Genomic DNA, 21,866 nt, shown 5'->3' with positions numbered 1-21,866 from the left:
CAAGGTGACGACCGCTTTTATATTACTACTACTTCATAATTAACTAAATTTTTGTATGAAGTTTTAAAAATTTGACATGTTTCGTTAAATGTCCCATAGAAATCTCATAAAGCCTTCGTCATTTGATGACTAGACTAAATAATAACTAATAGCGGTACGTGTAAGTGTAAGGTGTAGCTTACATTATTGTGTCTCTCGAACACTGTTATTAATTGTGATGCTGATAACAAAGCTGTGGCGGGTTCCCACTGCTCTAACATCTTTATTGTTGCCTTAATCGTTGGGAAATTACGTATCTTGATGTTACTATTAAATATTTATAGATTTTTATTTATGAAAGAGGAGGATAAACGAGCGTTACCTTATGAAATAAAAATATGTATATTTCTTTACCATAGGGAGTGACAATAACATAACAAATGACAACAATACTTTATGGTAAACCGTCATGAAGCTACATCAGTTTGTAAAGGGGCTCTGACTTGGGGAGAAGAACTTATAAGAAACTCCCAGCCTATCTTTTAAATCATATAATAACTTCGCCTACTTAATATAATATTATACGATTTTAGATGGCCTGTGCAGTACCAGACGAGCATCATGCATGATTATCAGCCTTCTTTGTCAAAGAAGCTTTAATTTATTTCTTGAATTTGTGGTCAGTGGTTCCTCCACACATTCTCTTGACTCACCAGAGGAATAACTGGAGCGGTGCCAGCCTTTTAGAAAGGTGTACGCGCGTTTTTTGCAGTTACCCAAGATCTATCGTCCGGTATCGGAAACACCGCACAAGGTAGCTCCATTCCACAGCTTGATTGTACGTGGAAGAAAGCTGATGGCTTATATTTACCAGTGGGAGGCTCCTTTGCATAGGCAGCTGGCTAGACTATGGGTACCACAACGGCGCCTATTTCTACCGTGAAGCAGTAATGTTTAAACGTTACTGGGTTTCGGTTTGAAGGGCGCCGTAGCTAGAGAAATTACTGGGCAAATGAGAGTTTACATCTTATGTCTCAAGGTGACGAGCGCAATTGTAGTGCCACTCAGAATTTTTGGGTTTTTCAAGAATCCTAAGTGGCACTGCATTGTAATGGGTTGGGCATATCAATTACCATCAGCTGAAGTCCTGCTCGTCTCGTCCTGTATTAACATAAAAAAAAATTACATCTTTCCACTTATATGTCCGTCACCTACTGCCGATTTGATGGTAGCCAATATGTCTGTAACAATAGGCGGGGTCGTTCGAGGGTTTGTGTGACCTTGGAGTACTGGTGAAGTCTGTGGGTTCATAGGCAGACCAATTACTACTGCTTGCGGTTTGTGGGGCCTTCCTTCAAAAAGTTTTCATCTATACATATTTCTTTATTTCACACAATTTGATCAGCTGATAGGTCTGGTGATACCAGGCAATATTTTCATCCAATTGTTTATCAAATTTATCGGAAATTGCAAAATGGTTTTTGTCGCTTACGTAAAGTGCTTTAGGACATTTTACGCACTTGATATCTCTTTTACCCGCTGTCGGGGTGAAAGGGTTATTATTACCACGCTGTCAAGTCACGCTCATGACGTTTCAATCTATTTTGAATGTATGTCCTTAACATGGACCTGTTCGACCGGCCTTTTTTAAGGATTAAAACACGTAATTGTAATTAACGCTCGTATTATTTATTTAATCTGACGTGTAATGACGAAAACACGTTAAATTTAACATTAATTAAACCTATTTAAATTGAATGTGTTATATTCGCGTCAATATAAAACACTCCGATATTTAACTACTTCCGAAATAAGGGATTGCTGGTAACTAATTCTAAAAGGCTTCATAAGATACATATAGCAGCTTTATGGTAAATGTATACACTTTTGTAATAAAGTCCCAGTCACTGTTCAGGCATTATCCATAAATAAATTTAAATGTTTTATTAAAAAATGGCTCTGTCGTGAATCCTACTATGAAAGTAGGGAGATTTTCTTGTGCTACTTCTTCTCTCACATTTGCGCCATTTGCTTCCGAAGCGATAGTAGAAGTAGTATTCGAAAACATCAAATAAGAAGTATGTGTGTCAGACTGGAGTTTACTACTCAAGAACGATTGTCTTTGAACAGGTACTAAACAAAACAAGTCCAATGGAGTCGGTTACAAACAGACATACAGCAGAAGCTAATAAAAGCGTATTAATTATAAAATAAAATAATAGGTTAGATTAAAAATTGTCTATTTGGCGTGAAATGCGTTTGATAATATACTATCCATATGAAATTAAACATTTAATTATGTGCATAGCTCATATTAATTTGAATGAACTATATTGATGATTCAATATTTAATAAATACAAAACACACATGTTTATATATACAATACATTTCATATTAATGTATGAATTGTAACATACTTAGTACCCACGTGTTTATCAGATTTTCCGGCACTATTATTTACACCACTTTCTTTAATAATTTATATAATTTTCACTTAACTTTATGAAAGTATAATAATAAATCAATATCAATAATATAATAAAGCTTCAAAATACAACAAAGTGAAAGTGATGCGCGAGAAATGAAGCGCACCAAAAACGTTACTTTGACATGTTGATAAGCACATTTTACTCTCCATATTTTTCTTATACCGGGCGCCTTATATGAAAATCAATTCTTATGTAGTAAACTCCAATAATTCTAAAGGATTCAATTTTGAGACAAATGCCTTTTATGCATTTTTATCGGAAATTTGAAGGAAGGATATGTAAGAAACGTCAAATAAGTTTTGAATCGTAACACATCACAGTCGCATACTACGATATGACCCACATGATGTCGTACTACGGCCGTCTAAAGTCTCATGTATTTCTAATTAACACGTGTAGGTACTATCGAGATGTATTATAAATACTTCTAAATCCTTGTCGATACACGTAATTATTTATTTAGCTAACAAATATCTACAAAATAGGCATGATTAATATGTTGCGTGACATAAGTTTTGCGCAATCAAAATGGCGTCCGAGCTAAGTTGAGCGCTCAAGTTAGCCGTGAGGCATGACATCATGGATTCTTGAACGGCTACGCCATACAGCGGTCGCCCACATCTTGTGTCTGTGCTTAGACGATACTTATGTTATGTTCTGTTCTCAGTGTCGCATTTTCATTAATACAATGTGTTTCGGTCTGAAGGGCGCCGTAGCTAGTGAAATTACTGGGCAAATGAGACTTAACATCTTATGTCTCAAGGTGATCCCAGCGGTACTGAATTGTAGTGGGTAGGGCGTATCGTATCGTAGTGGGTATCAATTACCATCAGCTGAACGTCCCGCTCGTCTCGTCCCTTATTCCCGCTCACCTCTCTTGGTTGACTTTATTGTTCGATTCGCCAATATACAAATAGGTATTAGGAATTTAGGAAAAATATGGTTATTATGTACCTGTCTATGTCAATGAAACACAGTGTATGGCTAAGGCCACACAACAGAAGTCAAAACTTCATCACGACGAGGTTAATAATAGACATAGTAATTTTTTGTTCCATAACCATAAAGTAACATTACATATATACTTACTTATACATTTTAAGTACAAAAACGTACAATTTATTTGTGCAATGAAAGCTTAAAAGAATCAAAATCTTTTAAATCCTAGCCTGTTAGTAAGTACCAAACTTGTCGGTTTATCATTTCAACTGTTGCAATACAACTCAGATCCTAAATTGGAAAACCAGAAAATAGCAAATCTAGGATAAGGTTAGGTTAGAGGGCACAGATTTTCCGCAATTATGCCTCGTAATTGTTCCATTGTATGTGAAATCTTGACTGACACGAGGTCCTTACAACATCAGCCTTCTTGAGAGCTCATATTAAGTCTATTTTTATACGTTTTGTATTCGCTTCACCTGTATGTTTGTATGTTTGTAACCGACTTCTTTGGGCGCGATTTTGACCCACTTTAAACGGCTAGATTTCGTTCAAACTTTGTAGATTTATCGAGGACCGATGAGATTACACTAATTTGACAAAAAAATTAAAAATAAATAATAGTTAAAAAAAACTAAAAAGCACGCTTTATATAAAATTCAACTAAAAATAGAAAATAAATTTAAATTGAAAATAGTGTAAAGAAATATATTTTATTGTAAAAAAAGCGTGGGGTGCTTTTTAAGATATTATTAAAATAATAATTCTTCTACAACCCACGCTTTTTTTTACAATAAAATATATTATTTTTACACTATTTTCAATTTAAATTTATTTTCTATTTTTTAGTTGAATTTTATATAAAGCGTGCTTTTTAGTTTTTTTTTTAACTATTATTTATTTTCTGATAATAATGTTTACGCTTACAATATATACATATGGAATCAGCGCATCATGAGTATCCTCAGTGGAGACCCCCACTTGTCACGGTCCGGACATTCACACCAATGTTCTCTTACTATAAGTACTGCTGAATTGGTGCCTTCTGCTATTTATAACCTAGGTCCTAAAGATTCATTGAGAGCAAAATTTAAAGAAATTAACATCTTGACTGTTGTTTCTCAATATATTCTTGATAATGTAATGTATGTACATAGGCACATAAGTGAATTTGCTAGAAACTGTCATGCCTACTAATCGGCTAAGTCGAGTTAGTAAGTCTTTCGTGAGGCGATGTATATGCTTTTACAACAACATCCCAGAAAATGTTCAAAACAAAAGTATTACGATATTCAAAAGAATTGTTTGTGTGGTAATGGTTTCAATAACATAAGCTTGATTGTACGATATTACTTTGTAAACATATTTTTTATGAAAAAGAAATCCCGCTGAGTTTGTTGCACCCGTTTTTCTCACGTCTGAGGCATTTGTTTTGGAATGGGTGGTAGTTTTTGACTTTCAATAAGTGACGTCACATCCTATTTTGAATGAAAATATTTGAATTTGGTTCATCCTTCACCTGATCGTGGAATGCCCTCCAAAGAAAACTTTTTGACCTATTTTGATCTTCTTTGACCAAACTACGTCAACGTTGTCGTCTTTATTTTTACGATGCCGACGAATGACAATTATTCTATTATAACTATAGATATAACGATTCCATTATTTTAAGGAGCAGCTTAAACGTAGCCAGTCGGAGGCTCCTTTGAGCAGGGTGCCGGCTAGATTATTGGTACGACGTCGCCTATTTCTGCCATGAAGCAGTAATGTGTAAACATTATTGTGTTTCGGTCTGAAGGGCGCTGTGGCTAGTGAAATTACTGGACAAATGAGACTTATCATTTTATGTGTCAAGGTGACAACCGCAATTGTAGTACCGCTCAGAATTATTGGGTTTTTCAAGAATCCTGTGCGGCACTGCATTGTATAGGATGGTACGTATCAATTACCATCTGCTGAAACTCCTGCTCGTCTCGTCCCTTATTGTCATAAAAAAAGAAACTTTTACAATTTTCAAAGTCATATTATAAACGTTACTCAGTTAGGCTTAAATTAAGCGCTTCCCTATCGTAACTGTAAATATTTTTTTAAATTACTGAATTTATCCGTTGTTCAGAAAAAGAAGAGCTCATTAGAAGAATATAGAATGAATCTCAACGGGGACTCTTTTAAATCAAATAGAGTATTTTGAAATGGCTGTAATATACGGAATACGGCTTCGGATACTAAAGAAGGAATCTCTAAATGAAATTTGTGTAGTTCTAGCTTGACGAAATTTGGTAATGTTACTGCAAATTGCGCAAATGTTGCATAAAGACCGCTTTATGTTTTTATTGCTAATGTCAAAAGTCTGTCAAACGATCGTAATTGATCGTCATTAGCCTTATACAGATCTGAATAGACCACATAGCAGTATGGTCATGTCTTTGAGACATGTACTTAGCCAAATGAAAATACAACTTATCGTTACTGGTACAGATGTGAGAGTTGCATTACTGAATAATTATTTAAGTTATAGGTTATGTAAAAATATCGGACAATAGTTCTGACAAAGAATACTTAATAGTACAAGTAGGTCTGTCGTGGGTTAAGGAACGGTTGATGATAGCTTTTGTGGCGATTAGGGCTGTCAATTTTTTAAAGCGAAACTTTCATTACATCGTCACAAACTTTTTCGTCTGTGTGTTGCATGTCGCGTGACTCCTATAGTTCGCATATTGGATGTAATTGCGTTCGGGTGGAAGAGTAGGTTCGAACCCCACACACTTGATAAAGGTTTTTTTATTTTATGAAAATGTAAAGCATAATATATAAATTTGTTTTCTTTTTCTATGCTGATATTAATACCTTATTTTGTGAAGAAAAGTTTCACTTGCGTCGTGGTTTCATAAAGCCACACAATTGTTTTTTTAAGATGGAATATAGTATTTTTGGATTCAGTACCCAAAAAATATTGTGGACAGGGAATTAATTGATAACAATCAATATATTATATCATTTCTATGAATATGCCTTACTATTTTGAGCTTTGATTGATTGGTATTTTTTCTTTTATCAGACCGAAACTGGTTGACTATATTGCGCTCTCTTTCCACTTTGTACATCTTAGAAAATATGCCTTCTATATGCTGATAAAATATAGTAGTTTCGGCTGCTATATTATATTTTTTAAATAATAGAAGTAGGCCACATCAAATAGTACGTTACTATATTATATAGTAGGGTTGGCAACCCTTGTGGCGATAATGATAAGTTGAAGTGATGTTGCTAAATTTATTGAGTTCGTCGAATCTTAAATTGTATGAACTATTATTGCTATTATTGAATAATTTTGTACTTTTTATTAATATTATTGAATTTTGTTTGTTCAAATTTCTTATGTAGGATGTATGTTTGACTGTAACTAATGGAGGTCTGGTAATTTTGTCTACTGCTCTGGGAGACAAGAGTGCATTTAATGTGTGTATGTGTGTTATAAGTATTTGCCTAATTTAATTCGAGAAAAGTGAAATAACATACTGCTTTTTCTTATGTATTAAAACAGTACAATAATAAAATAATAATTATCTATTCTAAGATTATGTTTTGACCTTAGATAATTTATTCGTCTAGATAGAACCTCTCGCTGTTAGACAACCGATAAAAACAGGCCAGGAATATTAGTTTAGTGTGCGTGACAAGCTACGTCTTACACTCGCGATTTGTATGACACTTTGTGTTAGTGTGCATGTATTGCTTAAAATACAGGTTAGTCCTAGACTCAATTTTTTTCGAGGTTTTCACAAATGTCATAGTCTATCTAGAGTCTATAACGGCCGTTCCCAATATCCAGTTTGTCTCTTACTTGAGATAAAAATCGTATCTATCGTTGACTTTTTCTCTCGACTCGACAGTAACTCAACTTATCCGTACACGCTGTCTGTCAATGGGACGACGTATAGCTTACCAGTGATATAAAGTTTGTATGGAAATTGCAATTCACGCATCTTAATATAAGGCGATTAGAATGACTTATCGAGTATAGTGGGAAAGCTTCAGATTATTGACAGCTAATTACTGACAGTAGAAGGTAGTTATTTATCTCTATCTGTAGATAGTAGATTGGGAACGGCCGTAAATGATCTAAGGTTTTGACAATTGGATCAATTTTATTTAAACCACTATCAGCGTGTCAGTTGTTATTCAATCACAAGTTAATTTATCGCAATCGAAAGCTGACATTAAATTTAAGAACGCCTATGATTTTGACTGTTTGTGTAGGTTTTAAATTAATATTTGTAACAACAAATTATTTGACACTTGGAATGTTACTAAATGATGATCCTGTAAGTATATCCTGGCGGTTGTCCAGATCAGGAATAGATATTGTATGAGGAAGTGTACTGCGCTGTATAAAAACTAGCTAAGTGTGTGTCGGACTGCGTGAGAATTTATTAAATTTGTTCAATTTATTATATTTTGCTCATTTAAATCCTCTTTCAAAGGATTGTTGATACCACGCTCTTCGGGGAAGATATTCAACTACCATTAAGTATACTCTCTACTTTGGATAAAAAAACAATTAGAATTCCGAATCACATACAAAGATTTCCGTACTTCTTATTTTTCACTTTTAATACTTTTCTAAAGAGAAACCTTTTTTTTTTTTAGAATTCGCCATCTTGATGTAATTCACATTCTGTAAAAATCTATACGTTTAACTATTGCGGTGTATGAGATATAGCCCGCTGACAGACAGTCGGACGGACGCACAGCTAGCTGAGTGAACACCAAACATTCTTCTTAACAAGACAATCCATTTAGAAAACCTGCGTCATCCATAATCCAATGATTAAATCTCGTTACCAGCTCTTGTTTCATTCCCTGCAACATAGTTAGACTGACTGTGGGGTATATTAAGTTCATTGTAGACATAATTGCTATCTTTCTCACACTAACAATGCGATGGTATCGGATGGAGCAGTGATGATTAGCCGTTTCCATGCAAATTGTATCACGCTGCGAGGTGATCATTGTTCGGTTCAACATTTGATGGTACATTAAAATTTATGTACGTCTTTATTGGTCTAGTCTCGTGTTATTATCAGACAAATCAATTTCGCCTGACTTCAATACAACATAGACAACAGACCACTCGTCTGATTTTTTTTTCTATTAATAGTTTCATTATTAATTATAAATAAAGGAATTTAACGCTCATATTATTTGAGAAAGTCCACAGTGTGTAAATATATATTCCGGTGCGATAATTTATTCGACCAATTATTACCCTGTCATATACACCTATCCACACACACGGACATCCAGAAAAGATTATTTTTAATGTCATTATTTACTATGTTAAACTGAATAATCGTTTAATTCGCAGACTATTTGACTTGATATCAGTGCACTCATATTAAACTGTAAGTTCGATATAAATAAAAAAAAGCAATTTCAGTTTCGAGAAAACTACTTTTTTACGGTTCGCAAAACGCTTTGCTTATGAGGCGTGTAATATTTTCACTTACGCAACGATATGACTCATAAAAACAAACATTTTAACAAGCAGTGGCCGTAAGAAGGCAGTTCTTGTAGTATGCTATAAATGTAAAAAACATGTAGACATAAAAAGCACTGCATTATGTTCGATCTGTAACAACAGATATGAACCAGATTGTATTGGATATCCTGAAAAAACATATCGCATGATGGATCTGGAATCCAAACAGAAATGGAAATGCATGACCTGTATTAAAAACAAAAAACAAGTTAAAAGTCATACTTCGAACGTAACACTGAGAAATAAAAAAAAGATTACAGCTAAAACCTCACCGCCTATAGAAGAATCACAAACCCTAGATTCGCATATACTAACAGACTACAACACATCCTCTGAATCATACAATACATCAGCGAAACTATCAAGTAGTTTGGATGGCACATTGTCAGTTCCAATCTCAGACTTAGTATCTTGGTCGGAGATGAAAGATACCATTTCTCAATTAACCGTTAAGCTTGAGCTCAGGCAAAATGAACTTGATAACAGAATATTGGAAAATATCGATCTTCGAAGTCTAGTACAGAGGTTGACTGATGAAAACAATAAATTAAAATCATCACAACAAACTTCTTCGTCAGTGGAAAATATGTCTAGTAGCAGTATTAAAAATGCACAATGCACAACATCAACCCCTTTTTCGCCCAAAAATTATTCAAACGGCAACCCTATTTACGAAGATAGAACAATGTCCCTGAAAAAACAAATTACAGATCTACAGCAGCAGTTGGATAGCGCTAAAATTGAAATTTCAACTCTAATAAAACAAATAGAGACACTAACACAATACTTGCACAAAAAAAGTGGGGACCTCAAATTGACAACGTCTCCTCCACCCGATACATGCACCCTTTCGATCACAACAAGAAAATTCGAGCACGAACCTAAACGAAGAATACTTATATTCGGAACCCAACAATGTGTCGGCTTGGCCTCAGCCTTATTGCAGTCGAGAAGCAATACTAAGTATGAAAAATACAGAGTTTTTGCGGAAACGAAGCCTAACGCGAAATGTTATGACATAGTGAAGAACTGCATTAGAACAGCCTTAAATCCGGACGATAAACTAGTGATATGTATAGGGGAAAATGATAACAATTTAAAGCAAGTCTTATCACAATTAGAATTAATACTACAGTCCTTTTATAACAATAGAATAATTGTATTAAATGCTTATAAAAGTCACTCCTTTAACACTTCAAAATTGAATTACAGTATAGAAAATTTATGTAAAAAGTTTAAAAAAAGCTACTTTATTAACAGTCGTTATTTTAAGTTTTCAGAGATCTGTAACTCTATAAATTATGTAATAGACTGTAACGACTATGATGAGACCTACTTGTACCCTAAGAATATTAGGGAATTTGTTATGCGTAATGCAACTAGCGGCAACACGACTACGTGTAGAAAGGAGCCTAAAAAAGGCACAATTCCTTTCTATTTCGATGTACAAAACTGTGATAAAAATAAACAAAATGTTAAGCCCACGGCATCTATCGAAAATGTAAGCAAAGGTACGATACCTTACTACTTCCCTGTACAAAAAAATAAAAAAAATCTTTTTCGAGCCTAACACCCGTACATTTCATATTATGCACCAAAATATTGCTAGTATTTTATCAAAACGGGAACTATTAGAAATAACAGTCCAGCAGTTAAAAGCGTCACAGAAAGATCCAGATGTAATATGCCTGTCAGAAACTTTTATAAAAAAAGGATATGAGCATTTTATCAAAATATATAATTATCAAATTGCTGCCAACTTCAGCAGAGAACAGCAAAGAGGAGGTACTTGTATCTTAGTAAAAAACGACATTCCTTTCAAAGATTTACCATACATAAAAAAATATGCTACCCAAAACACATTTGAAGCCTGTGGCATAGAGATTGAATGTTATAAACTGCTAGTTATTTGCCTATACAGAACACCTAACTCAGATCCCACCCAATTCTTATGTAAATTAAACGACCTTTTGAGCTACTCAAATAATAAATATAAATTTAAAATGCGTATAGTTATAGCAGGGGACCTTAATATAAACACGTTAAAAAAAGGCAATATTACTAATCATTTACGAGACATAACCTACAATTTTAACATGAAAATTCACATAGACGTACCTACTCGCAAGTCATCTTGCATAGATCATATTCTTAGCAATATTCCAAATGCTAACGCAACAGTCATGCCGCTTTATCTCTCTGACCATGACACAGGCCAAATGTTAAGCTTTTCTGTTAATGAAAAGCCGCAAAGAAGTACTACATATTTTATTTATAAAAGAGATTATAATTTGGACAATATTCGCAAGCTCAGGGAATGCTTAAACAATTTATCCTGGGCGCATATATATATGCAAAATGACGCAAATGCATTCAGTGAATTTCATGAACTATTATGTCTATTTTACAATCTTTGCTTCCCAAAAGTGAAAGTAAAAATAAATAACAAAAATAAAAATAAACAAAACTGGATAAGTCAAGGCTTAAAAAAAAGTTGTTTGAATAAACGTAAACTAAGATGTAAATACTATAAAAATAAAAATACTAGTAATAAAAATAGATATAAGACATATTCTAATATTCTAAAAAAATGTATTGTGAATTCAAAAAAAAATGAAAACATTAAGTATATAAACAAACATGATAATAAATGTAGAGCCACATGGGCAGTAATTAAAAATGAAATACGAGACACAAACTGCAAAGGAAACATAGAAAAAATTATAGTTAACAACACGACAATAACAAAACCCGTTGATATTGCTACTGCCTTCAACAATCACTACATTAACTTAACACATAAAACAACACAAAAAAGTATTAAAAAATCATATAATATTAGTGCCCATGTAAACTCAATGTTCCTAAAACCCATGACAGAAAATGAGGTTAGACGAGAAATAATGTCTTTAACTAACTCCAATTCTGTAGGTTATGATGAAATCAACACCAAAATTATTAAAGAGTGTGCTAATCAATTAACTGCCATTTTAACACATTTAATAAATACATCGTTTGAGACGGGCACTTTTCCTGACGCCCTGAAATATTCATTGGTTAAGCCATTATTTAAAAAAGGTGAAAAATGTAATATTAATAACTATCGTCCAATAACTTTGATACCCATATTGTCTAAGATATATGAAAAGTGCATGTACAGAAGATTAAGCGAATATTGCGAAAAATTTCATATAATTAGCAACGAACAGTTTGGCTTTCAAAAAAATAAGTCCACTTCATTAGCGCTATTCACTCTTGTAAAGTCTATAGTTACAAGTATCAACAATAGCAATCTAACTACTGCACTATTTTTTGATATCTCGAAAGCCTTCGACTTAGTCTCCCACAATCTGCTACTAGATAAGCTTGAATTAATCGGTATCAGGGGTCCTACACTTCAGTGGATAGCATCATATCTTAGCAACAGGCAACAATGTGTCGTTATTGATAAGATAGATGACAATGGAGATATGGTCCCTTTCTTGTCCGAATACAAGCACAATAAATGTGGCGTTCCACAAGGAAGTGTGCTGGGCCCTATCCTATTCTTATTATATATAAATGATATTATTAACATAACCAAACATCAATGTGTGTTATTTGCTGATGATATCACAATCGTTGTAGCGTCTGAAAAAAATAATAACTGTATCAATAATCATGAGATTGAAATTAATAACACTATAAATAAATTAATACAATGGCTTGATATAAATAATTTGAAAATAAATCTTAATAAATCCGTATATATCAATTTCAATAAATGTTATAATCCTAAATACAATATACAACTAAAAATAACGACAATTAAAGAAGAAGCACATACAAAGTTTCTAGGAGTAATAATAGATGAGAACTTCAATTGGAAAGAGCAAGTAGATAATATATGTAAGAGAATAAATAAGTTCGTATATGCGCTTAAGCAAGTCAAAAGAGTAACAAGCTTAAAAACTGCTATAATGACTTATCACGCACATGTAGAATCGGTACTGCGCTACGGGCTTATATTATGGGGACACAGCACAGATATCAAGAGAGCATTTATTGCTCAAAAAAAGTGTATTAGGGCAATGTACGGGATGCATCCTGAGCAATCGTGTCAACCCATATTTAAAAAACTAGGATTGTTACCTTTGCCGTCGCTTTACATCTTCGAGATATGTATGTTTGTAAAAAAAAATAAAGAATTGTTTAAATCAGCTAATGATCTAAATCCGCGGAAACGACGTGATCCACAAAGACTCCTTCTTCATGATGTTCCAAAAATTACCAAATATAATAAAAGTTGTGTATGTAATTGTGTTCGTATTTATAATAAGTTACCGAGTAGCATAAAAAATTTAAATTCTAGATTATTCAAGAATAAGCTATATAGTTGGCTAAATGATTATAATTTTTATAGTATTAAGGACTTTATGGAAATGAAATTCTGATTATATTCATTGTGTTTAAATATTTGCATGCTAGGAATAGTGCTGGCAAAACATGTAAGCTCTTATTATTTATTTAAATTTAAACACCATTGTATACTATGTTTTTTGCAAATAAATATATTATTATTATTATTATTATTATTATTATTATTATTATTATTAATTATACGAAATATGTCTGCACCTACTGGGAATACAACCGTATTCAGCCAGAGTCAATAACCACTGAGCTATATAGGTTGTCATTATTTTTTGTATGCCGGGTCCATATATAACGAATGACGTTGAAAGAGTAATTATTGTTGAGGGATATTATTGCCGGTTTTCGTTGTTTGTTCTCTGTATCTAAACAAGAGTTAATCCGATTTTTCTACTCATAATAATGGTTAGCCGAGTCTTTCTTAAAAGAGTTAGTAGAAAGTGGTGGTTCTCAGGTAAATATTATGCATCATTTTTTCAATGCATAAGGGTAGAAAGTGAGTGCTACGATTCCATTATTGTATAATACTACCTGATGCCCGCGACTTCGTTTGCGTAGATAAAAGGTTTTTAAAAATAATAAGCAAGTTTGTAATCAAAGATTATCTCATGTCCTATTCCACTTCCGATTCCCCTTTTTGCACCCGTTCCCAACATATTATATGTATCATATTTCGCGGAAGATTACTACGGCAATCTAAACCTACTATTGGTATAGTTGAATCGAGGTGAATTTCAGTTTTTCACAAATCCCGCAGGAATCATTTATTTTTCCGGGATAAAATGTAGCCTATGTCCTTTCCCAAGCACTATTCTATCGCCGTACCGTAAAATTCATTAAAATCGGTTCAGTAGCTCCGGCGTATAAGCGTAACAAACAAACTTACATTCACATTTATAATATTAGTAGGGATTATCTCAAATAATTACGATCAAATATCTATAATCAGTTTTATGACATTCCACTTTTTGATTAGATGCGATTGAATATCGTCCCAAATCGTACAAGACGGCGAACATTTAGTAGTCCAACTAGAGTTATTACGTATTTATGTTTCCATTATGTGCTTTGATTTCTTGGAAATTCTTTGCTTTAAATTATATAATTATTTAAAAGATGTAATACTTTTCGAAAGGTGCATCAGTCGCTTTAAGTATTGGTAAAATAAATATTTTTACTCTATTTCAGATCTCGGACATAGTAGTCGGACAGGAGCCGAACGTAACCGCCCGGGAGGCCCTGCTGAGCTGGGCTCGGCGCTCCACAGCCAAGTACCCCGGCGTGAGGGTCGCTGACTTCACCTCATCATGGAGAGATGGACTGGCCTTCAACGCGCTCATCCACAGGAACCGTCCTGATCTGATAGACTGGCGTAATATCAGGTATAACTGACAATGAAGAGGCTTGTAAAGTTATAAATATTTTAATAATTGCCAAAATTAATGTTTTGCTATTAAAGAGTTTGGACATCGACAATATGTTGATCTCTACAAATGTCATTGCTGATGGGATTGAACCGATCTGAAAAGCATGAAATTTTCATTTTAGGCTTTATCTTTAGGGTGGTCAAAATATAAAGATATAACATTTTTTTATGTTTTAAAGTGATAACCCTCACTTCTAGGATTAATACACAAATAAAATTTGAAATTAAAATTTTATGATCGTATTAATGAATGTATTATTCCTAGAAGTGAGGGTTATCACTTTAAAATGTAACAAATTGTTTAGATTTACGAGAGTGACATCTCAAGTGAATTTCCTTATATGCAAATATTGGGGTTGAGCAGGTTATCAACTGTAAAGTAGATCCTGTAGGTGAAGCCACAACCTGAGAGTTGAACAAAGCATACAAGATTTTATGACGAAACGTCACTCGAACTGTTAGCTCAGTTGGCAGAGCACTGGCACGGAACGCCAGAGGTTGTGGGTTCGAGTCCCGTATCGTTCATACAATTATGTTTTCAAATTTTATTTGTGTATAAAGAAATATTAAAAGTTTTGATATTGAAAACCGCTAAGTATTTCAATTCTATCTATCTGCTTGGACGATTAATAAATGATGTTATTTTCAGATCAAGACAAGCCCGTGAGCGATTGGAGACAGCCTTCCACGTGGTCGAGAAGGAGTACGGAGTGACCAGACTTTTGGATCCTGAAGGTACGATCTTAATTCCTCACTGAAAGGGCTTATGCCGGATACCAAACAAAACCAGACATAAATGACTCTTTAACTACCTGGATGTGGAGCGTTCTGTCACCGAGTTTAAGATATATTTTTCCATGTATTGTGGTGATCTTTCTTGCGATTCGATATAAAGCGCGAAATAAAGCAGAAAAAAAACGATGTATCATTAAGACCACACGTCACAAGTGAAAACTCATCAAGACAAGGCGAGGCATAGAATTTTCTATAGTTAGTTTTAATACTTAATTACCCATTCCTACTCTGTGGTTAGTTGCTTACATTTACAATGTATACTAGAATGCCGCAGTCGCTCGTCGTACCGCTTTGCTGCGGCGTATATTTGAGCGAAGCGAGGTAAACTTAGCCTTTGTACAAAAACAAAACTAAACTAATCAAACTTTTTTTTTGCGCCCAAACAAAGGGAAAGGCCTACCCTCTGGGATAACGACGGGAGGGAGATGGTGAATGCTCATGTATACTAACGCAGCTTAAGTCTGCGTTGGTTATGTGGGACTCACGTAAAACCTAGGTGCCTACCCACTAAACACCACCTGGGCTTGGCTTTGGGCAGGTGCCCTCTAAGCCTTCATCTAAGGCGATCTTCTCTTGGGGAGAGAGAGGCGCTAGCGGCACTCCCTATGGAGTATCCGCTGAGATAACTAATCAAACAAGATTTGATCAATCGGCTCAATTTTTAAATAAATATAAATAGCGCGTGCTAATTTAGAATAATTTGTAAATCATGTTTGTTTTTAATTATAATAATTGAATCAAGCCGAAATTATGTCTAGACAATAATCTAGTAAATCGAAAGCTTTCTATGAGTTCAAAATTTTTTTTAATCGGTCCAGAAATGGCCGAGAAACAATTTAACCCAGAAATCAATTGGAGTCACCCGGTGGGAGCTCCGCTCAGCTTCGCTTCGCTCAATTAATATAATTGTCCGTAAAAAATTACTCTAGCAAATTTGCCGTAGACACATCGTGCTCCTCCTAGTTGACTCGATCCGACTACGCGTGCGTTACATAGCTAAGCACCTTTTTATATGTATACTCCTAAAACAACCAAAAAGTGTTGCGCGTATTAAAATGGCACAAACAGGACGTCCTGTTTGTCACTTGGTCGTAAGTGTAAACATCGTTAATCACTGTCAAACTGCATCGCAATTATATCGCTTTCGAATGATGCGATTCTCGTGATGACATTATATATCCATTATAGGGTTCCTATCCGAACGGTAACCATCAAGGAACCTTGTCTCAATATTTGTACCAGTTGGAGGCTCCTTTGCACAGGATGCCGGCTAGATAATGGGTACCACTACGGCGCCCATTTCTACCGTGAGCAGTAATTTGAAAGCATTAATTTGTTTCCGTCTGAAGAGCGCCGTAGCTAGTGAAATTACTGGGCAAATGAGACTTAACATCTTGACGAGCGCAATTGTGGTGCCGTTCACGATTTTCGAGTTTTTCAAGAATCCTTAGCGGCATTCCATTGTGATGGGCAAGGCGTATCAATTACCATCCGCTGAACGTCCTGTTTGTCTAATCCCTTATTGTCATAAAAAAATATGAATAAAAACCAGTTTAAACATTTGGTTGTGTTCTGTTTCACTCGCTACTACTCTTTAGTTCCATAGTTTTCTATCGACGTCGTTGGTTTTATTTAAACCCAACCTTTATTAATATATACTGTGTCTGATGTTTCGGCTTTATTGTTTATTATTTTATGTGTAGTTGTCAAGTGTTGTGTGTAGTTGTCTGTGACTGTCTTGTCGGAGACAAAGGAACCTGTCGTGTCTGGTTCAGGTGGTACGCCCGTGGTGGTAACGCTTCACGCACCGCCGAACTGGTGGGTCACCACCGTGACGTATCGTATCGTGTACCAAGTGTTTAAGAGATTTGTTTGTACGCTTGTTGTACATATTGATCTAGGAATAAATATATTGTACATTTATAAATATACTAGCTGACCCAGCAAACGTATTGCCGTATAAAGTAATAAAAAGAAAATTATTAAAATTTTTGGAGTATAAAAAATAGATGACGATTGATTCTCAGACCTACCAAATATATCGTACTACAATAATTATTACATTCGATTGCCATCTTGCAACTCTATTGCGGATCTGTGGTTGGAATAGAATGCTATTAAAATCGCGATACAAAAATAGGTGTTGATCGTAGACAGGTGAAAATTTGGTGTTGTGTGTATTTTTAATGATGAATCATTATAAAACATAATAAAAAAGTCAAAAAAATTAAAAAAAATATTTAGATAAGGGTGACCCACCCGGTCACCCTTATTATTTAGGGATATGAAAAATAGATGTTGGCCGTTTCTCAGGCCTACCCGATATACATACAAATTGGTTTAGCGCGACACGAGAATTCTATATATTAGATATCAAACAGTGGACATTTGTACTCTCGTGTTCATGTTTAAAGGGAGTGAGTGCCGGTGTTATTACAGGCATATAAAGCCATATTTGAGTTTCTTGGTAGAAAATATGATTTGAGTTCTAAAAGAATTGTTTGTGCCGTAAAGGTTACTATAATAATAAATGACTTTCTTAATGATGCTACAGATTGGGAATGGAGAGACCGCCCTCAGGCTATTAAATAATAAGTTGAATTGTACAAAATTAGTAAATTAGTTTGTCAACATATTTTTTGATGAAAAAAAAAACCCGCTGAGTTTGGTGCGCCCATTCTCAGGTCTGAGGCTTCCTTTTTTTTACTTTTTTTGACTTTCAATAAGTGATGTCTCATAATATTTGAATAAAAATAATTGCATTTGAACACCTGTGATCCAACAATTTCCAAAATAAAACTTGGATGTCTGGATGACTAACTAAGAGGAGGTGTGGCCCGGATGACTAGTGGCTTTAATGAGCTATGACCTGGAAATACCTCGCAAGGAAACTCATTCCAGCTTGGTTGTATGTTGATATAGTTTTCTTAAAAAAAGCACTGTAAGAACAAGTTCAACTTTTTTATTTAAATACTATTACACGTCAAACATACCTAACATAATAATACAATTAACTTATAAATTCATTATATGAGTAGAACGAGCGCTCAGTCAGCCACCTTTTAAGTTTATATTTAAAAGTATTAAAATTTGACCCGCTTGTGATATAGTCCGGGGGTTTATTATAAATCCGAGGGCTCATTGCGTGTATTGTGCGGGAAGCTTTTTCCAGGCTATGTGGGACTGCGTTTAGGCGATTTGCGTGCCGCAGCTGGTATTGGCTGGTGTCGCCTCGAACGAAACACATCTTTGACAGAGTTAGTAGTAAGTCAGAATGTATTGTTAATAGATGTGGACACACACGAGCCCGACGAGAAGTCTCTCATCACGTATATATCGTCGCTGTACGAGACCTTCCCGGAGCCTCCCGCGGTGCACCCGCTGTTCGACGCGGAGTCCCAGCGCAGGGCGGCGTCCTACACGGAGCAGGCCGCGCAGCACAGGTCCTGGCTGCACGAGAAGTGCTCCTTGATGCAGGTATGTTCGACAATTATTAACACTTACTACCTGGTTACATTTATCTACGGACCTGACGTCGGTGACGTCACATCGTCGCTTTGTTACGGTGTGCAAAACAAGCATCAATTAGTATAATATTATTAATAAATGACAGTATTATAGATTGATGTAAACGTGTTATGTTGTCATGCTGATTATCATTATTATAATGATGAAAAACAATGAAAGAATCTGGGTTAATTACAAAAAGTATTCATTTTTCAGGCAGTACTATTGTAACAATAAAAACTTTAATAACAAAGCAGTGATAGCATGAAAACATGTATATACACGACAAGTCCCTAAAAGCAATGAAACAGCAAACCGTACCGACACATCAGGACGAGCGCCAGGGTGTGAAGGGGAACGGGAGAAGGCTTCACATTCCGGCGAGATCCACAGATAACGTGGCCGCGTAGTAGATGTATTTCTCGTCACTTATATTATATCACAGATTCACGGAAGGTGCCTTCATATTGATGTAAAATTTTTGCCGAAACTGCGTCGTAAATTTCGTATAAATATAAGCCTAGAGAAGTTGTTGGAAATCCGATTCTGACGTGTTCTTCATTTGTTTATGTTTTGTTTGGATATTAAAAATGTTGAGAGAAATCGAAACTCCGGGTGCAATTATTGCTCGACTCGTGTGTATTGCGTAGAGATATGTGGTCTTTCTGCATGATCTACTCATGTCACGGAATGTTTGAATCGGGATAATACCAGCTGAGTTTCACCAGAGGAAATCATGCTAAAATACGAATTTCCATAAGCACCACGTTAATGTCTAGCGTTTTAGAAACACGTAATTCTTAAGAATTTCAGCTGCAAGCTGCAGTATTGCCAAATCGATGCGAATTAGGTACCTTTAAGCATACTGATATCTACATCATAGGCAGGCTACTCACCTGCAAGACAGGGTAATGCAGATAATCATGGACAACTGTATTATATTATATGAACCACTTGCTCATTTGTTCTCGCATAGTAAAAAATTCAAAACAGTTTTATTCTTCTTCTTTTTTTACAGGACCGTGCTTTCCCTTCAACTCTGATCGAGATGAAGAAGTTACTGAGTGAAAGCACCCGGTTCCGAAACGAGGAGGTTCCACTGCGGCAGAGAGAGAAGCAGAAACTCTTCCATCAGTACAGGGAATTAGAGGTAATTTCTGAACGATAATTAGAATTCGTTCGACGGACAAATGGCCGTAGTATTGACCACGTACCGGAAGACGCAGTGTTGGTAGGCCCCCCACAAGATGGACCGACGATCTGGTCAAGATCGCTGTAATAAGTTGGATGAGGGCAGCGCAGGACCGATCGTCGTGGAAATCTTCGGGGGAGGCCTTTGTCCAGCAGTGGACGTCTTCTGGCTGATGATGAAAAGTAGAAGTCGTTGCATTGATTTGAAGAAGTTGCTCATAGGGATGATCATCAGCGAGTGAATTTATCTTTCACGGTCAGACAGGGCGTTTTGAAGTCCTGTGTTCGTTGTATTCCTTATTCTCATAAGTATTGCGATGATTAATTTTCTTTTCTTTCTCTACCAGAAATATTTCGAAACAGTCGGTGAAATTGAAATCGAGCCGACACTCCGACCCGAGGCGTTGGAACAGGCCTGGTCGCGACTGCTGATGGCGCAGCAGGAGCGAGAGCGGGACCTCTCCGACGAGATCCGGCGTCTGGAGAGACTGCAGCGATTGGCAGAGAAGTTGCACAGGTAGGAAGTACTGCTTAACCAGAGAAGTATATTTATCAGCTATTTATATTGGCCTGGAGAGAATCATCAAGATATATCAAACGGAAGAGATATTGCAAGGATATGTATAACTAAATCACTTATTTTTATCACCTGGGATACGATATGGATATTTAGCCCGGAGAGAATGTAATGGTTCCCTGAAAACACAACTAACAACAGCTGCAAGTTAATATGCTGAAGACCACTGATGGCAAGGGACCGCTGCCGATTATACTCTCTTACAAGACCAGTGGAATTATAGGAGACATGCCATTAAGTTGAGAAAACCCGAATTTACGAAGGATTCCGTACCCACGTATAGTGTACTTGAAACAACGCAGAAGCGAGGTCGCTCTACAGTTTTCTGGTAAATGGAAGAAAGGGCATTGAGGATCACTATTGAAACATTTGGGAGAAGAGAACAGTTGTGATGATAACAAAGTTTCGAGATGGTATGAAGTAATATAAAAATGAAACGCTCTTGTAAAAGACGAAGAAAATATTTTCTGATTTAGAGACACCTAATGGATCATTTTAAAATAATCCTGTCCTCAATATAGTTTTCCTTGTGTCTGCAATATTCTTGCCGACTTGAGATCTTTTTGTATCTTTGTTGTACTGTAATTATTCATTGGTCTATCTTATCTTTTTCTCAACGTCATCAAATAAAAAATCTTATTTTAGGTCAAAATTTTGGAGTGAGGGATTCAAAACGAAAATAAAATCTGAGTTCGTAATGTTGCTAAATACTATCTCTGTAATCACAAAACTATCAACAACATAAAAATGTTAATAAATAAATATAATAATAATAAAATAATAAAAGTACTCTTAGCTCCCTTTTCTACTATGAGGACCTTCGTATTTATGTTTTTATACATTCTGATTAGTCTTATAGAAAACAATTCAAAAGTTCATTTATTTTATAGCGAAACCTCTTTGAGCATACAATAGGATATTTTACTATAGGACCGGTGACGTAGTTTTTTTCCATTGTAAGATGCCATTATATTAGTTAATGATTTTAAATTGTCTTTTATTTATGA

The 21,866-nt window shown here is 35.2% G+C and overlaps 1 protein-coding gene across 26 annotated transcripts in view; it reads left to right on the top strand.

Moving 5' to 3' along the window:
* Nucleotides 1-21,866, top strand: part of LOC126967614 (dystonin) — a 338,791-nt gene that overhangs the window by 196,538 nt on the left and 120,387 nt on the right. For all 26 annotated transcript variants that reach the window (XM_050812155.1, XM_050812167.1, XM_050812166.1 and 23 more), the window contains 5 exons: nt 14,552-14,745; nt 15,439-15,524; nt 18,874-19,061; nt 20,110-20,241; nt 20,630-20,799. In XM_050812155.1, the coding sequence (XP_050668112.1) occupies nt 14,552-14,745; nt 15,439-15,524; nt 18,874-19,061; nt 20,110-20,241; nt 20,630-20,799 (770 nt within the window). The remainder of the gene's footprint in view (nt 1-14,551; nt 14,746-15,438; nt 15,525-18,873; nt 19,062-20,109; nt 20,242-20,629; nt 20,800-21,866) is intronic.

This window comes from Leptidea sinapis, chromosome 13 (genome assembly GCF_905404315.1).
Source record: "Leptidea sinapis chromosome 13, ilLepSina1.1, whole genome shotgun sequence".
In the NCBI taxonomy this organism is placed as follows: Eukaryota; Metazoa; Arthropoda; class Insecta; order Lepidoptera; family Pieridae; genus Leptidea; species Leptidea sinapis.
The sequence above is the reverse complement of the archived record's forward strand: the minus strand, read 5'-3'. Positions and strand labels throughout refer to the sequence as shown.